General features: G+C 59.9%; 1 protein-coding gene across 1 annotated transcript; it reads right to left on the bottom strand.

Annotated features, from left to right (window-relative positions):
• Positions 1–1,631: 1,631 nt before the first annotated feature.
• On the bottom strand, positions 1,632–2,789 carry LOC110579666 (putative testis-specific Y-encoded-like protein 3). Its single transcript, XM_021689322.2, has one exon. The coding sequence runs from the start codon at positions 2,787–2,789 to the stop codon at positions 1,632–1,634; it is 1,158 nt and encodes a 385-aa protein (XP_021544997.2).
• Positions 2,790–3,062: the final 273 nt, after the last annotated feature.

Below are 3,062 nucleotides of genomic sequence, written 5' to 3'. Positions count from 1 at the left end.
GAGTTGGTCTAAAAGAACACAGCACAGAACAAAACAAAGAACTAGCCCCGCCGGCGGGAGGGGGGGCGGCGGTGCTTGCTAAAGGGGGCGGGGCACGGGAAAGAGGCTGCGAAGACCCAGCGCAGCAGTCTACGGTACGACCCTCCTTCTCTAGAGCCGGTCAAAGAGGGGCAAATTCAATAAGAAAGACGGCCTCCTTAGCTGTTTTAAAACTTTGCTTCTTCAATTATTTGTTTCTGAGCTGTAATTCTAAAGAAAATGAAAAGAAAGATGTGCGATCTGGGCAGGCCCCATGACTAGAAACACCCCTCCTGTACCTGCAGCCTGGCAGCCTAAAAACAGGCAGAGACTGGGCGTGGCGGTGGGGGGCTGGATTCTGTGTGAGCCCAGTGACTGGGGCTCAGGAAGGTAGGCTTCTGGGAGGGCCCCCCATCATGGCCCCTGCCTGAAGCACATGCCCAGTTATGTCAGCGTGCCAGAGTTCCTAGGAAGCTGGGGGCTTTCTTGTGCCTTGGCAGGTGGTTGTTGAGGTTCTTACAGACCTGGGAGCAGGCAACAATGTTGGTGGCAGCCCCCGCAGAACTCAGGCACTGGCACCGTACCACAGATCTTGAGAAGCAGATAGCAGGCTGTGCGGTAGTACCAACACGGGTAAGAAGAGCAGTGTGATTATAAAGAATGCCTGGGGGCGCCTGGATGGCTCAGTTGGTTAAGCGACTGCCTTCGGCTCGGGTCATGGTCCTGGAGTCCCGGGATCGAGTCCCACATCGGGCTCCCTGCTCGGCGGGGAGTCTCCTTCTCCTCCCTCTGACCCTCCTCCCTCTCCTGCTCTCTGTCTCTCGTTCTCTCTCTCTCAAATAAATAAATAGAATCTTTAAAAAAAAAAAAAAAGAATGCCTTGCCCACTGCTTCCGGCCCTTGACCTCAGCCATGCCCAGTAGTTGTCTACTGGCTGTGTGACCATTCTACCAGCTGACCAGGAGCCAGGAGCCTGGGGAAGCTGGGCCTGTGGTCCTGCAGTCCTGAGGCCCTGAGAATGGAGTGTCCAAGGCCGACTGACAGCCAGCACCAAACGCACCTACTTCTTCTTGGGTGATGAGACTCAGTTTGCCACAACCAATATTCCACACTCATAAATATGGAGCCCAACATGTTGTGGCCTTGAAGTAGTAGGCCTCAAAGAGGCACTGGTCCTTCTAGCAATGACTTGCGGGTGCCCATGTCAAAAATGGGTGGGAAGGGGGTGTCTGGCTGGCTCAGTCGGTAGAGTTTGAGACTCTTGATCTCAGAATCGTGAGTTCAAGCCCCACGATAGGCATAGAGCTTACTTAAAAAAAAAAAAAAAATGAGTGGGAAGGAAGGCCAGGATCAGAGGTAGGCCTGGACCACGAAATTGATGGCAGTATCCATCCATAGCACTGGGTGCTTGGTAGACACTGTGGCATGTGATGCATGAAGGCCACATGGAAACCGAAGAGCTTGGCCATGGAGGCCACAATCTTGGATCAGAGTCCACTGAATGTTCAGAGGGGCCAGGATGCATGAAAGTGCAAGCAGACAGAGGGTTATGTCATCGGCCTAAGCACAGGTAGAAGGGAGTCTTATGTAGGGGCCAGGTCCTAGCGAGGGACTTAGCCAAACTGGAACTTGTAGAGCCTAGGAGGGGGCTCTGTGGGCCACCTTGCCAGGCCTCTCCTGGCTCTGTGGGGCCTATCCTCCAGCAGGTGGTACTGCAGGGGTTTGGGCCACAAGTCCTTAATAATCTGGGCAACCTTGTCAGCCTCTGGGAGGCTGTGCTGCGAGAACCAGGTGAAGAAGCTGCAGACAGTGTCCCGTTGTACCAGAACGGGGCGTTCCTGGCCCGGGTGCCCTCGGATTCGAGTTCCAACTGACACCACCGGTCCTAAGGATCTGCACTCATACTCCTTCATGAGCACCTTGTTCCGGAAGCAGGGGTTGTTCCAAAAGCGGAACTTGAACTTGCATTGGGCCCTGGCGTTCCTGAGCTCCCTCACCTCCAAATGTATGGGGTGGCAGAGCATGTCTTCATCACGAGTTATGATCATGGCTAACAGCTGCGGGTGGTTCAGAAAGGCGGTGACCCAGAAGCCAGGAATATTCTGGACGACGAAACTCCTAGGGGCCAGGTGCAGACGGCGGATGCGCCCAAACCTGCGCTGCAGCCGCAGGTAGGCCCTGTCTGCCTGGGCACTCCCAGCCTCCAGCTCCCACTGGATGGCCTCCAGCGGGTCCACCGCTGGCCCATCCAGGTTTAGGGGCCCCGGGCCCTGCTGCGCCGCTGCTCCCACCTCCAGCTCTTCCTCCTCCCACACACCCCCCAGCTCCCCCCTCCAACTCCTCCCCGAGCTGCGGCTTCTCCACCCCTCCGCCTCTTCCATGAAGATGGCGCCCTGCCCAGTCGTCACTTCCTCGGCCTTCCCGCCACCTCCCGCCCGCGCCCCCCGCCCCCTGGAGCCGCAGGTCTCTGGGGCCCCGGCCCGGGCCAGGCCGCTGCCCGGCGCCCCGGAACAGGCGGGGCGGTCTCGGGGTGGGGGGGCGCCCGCGTGCCGCGCCTTCGCGGACCCCAGCGGCGAGGTCTGGTGGCGGGCGCGTGGCGGCTCCAGGCACACCCCCCCCCCGCCCCCCCGGCCGCCATCACCCGCGGGAGCCTCTGGCCTGGAGGGTCTCAGGGTGCATGGGCGACACTGCGGGTCCCGCCAGAGGGGCGGCGCGGCGCGAGGTGGAGAGGCGCGGTCTCCTAGGGGCGCGCTCCGCCCCTCGCGCCCCATTTCGGCGTGTGATTCGCAGGGGTGCTCAGGCTGCGGGGGACGAGGGGCCTGCCAGCCTGGCGGAGTGGCAAGGGGCTGCCTGGTGGGAATGCGACCGCGAGCGCCAGACAGAACTGGCCCCAGATTAGGAGGGCGCTGGAGGTGGAAGTGGGGTGAAGTGCAGGGGTGTACCAAGCAGGAAGCAGCTCAGAGCGGGCACCAAGGATCAGGCGTAACTCCGGTCACGGACAGATAGAACTTTCCATCACAGCCACCACACCAAGCGATTACTCT

The sequence above is a fragment of the Neomonachus schauinslandi genome, chromosome 10 (assembly GCF_002201575.2).
Source record: "Neomonachus schauinslandi chromosome 10, ASM220157v2, whole genome shotgun sequence".
NCBI lineage: Eukaryota > Metazoa > Chordata > Mammalia > Carnivora > Phocidae > Neomonachus > Neomonachus schauinslandi.
Note: the sequence above shows the minus strand (reverse complement) of the source record. Positions and strands in the feature narration are given on the sequence as shown.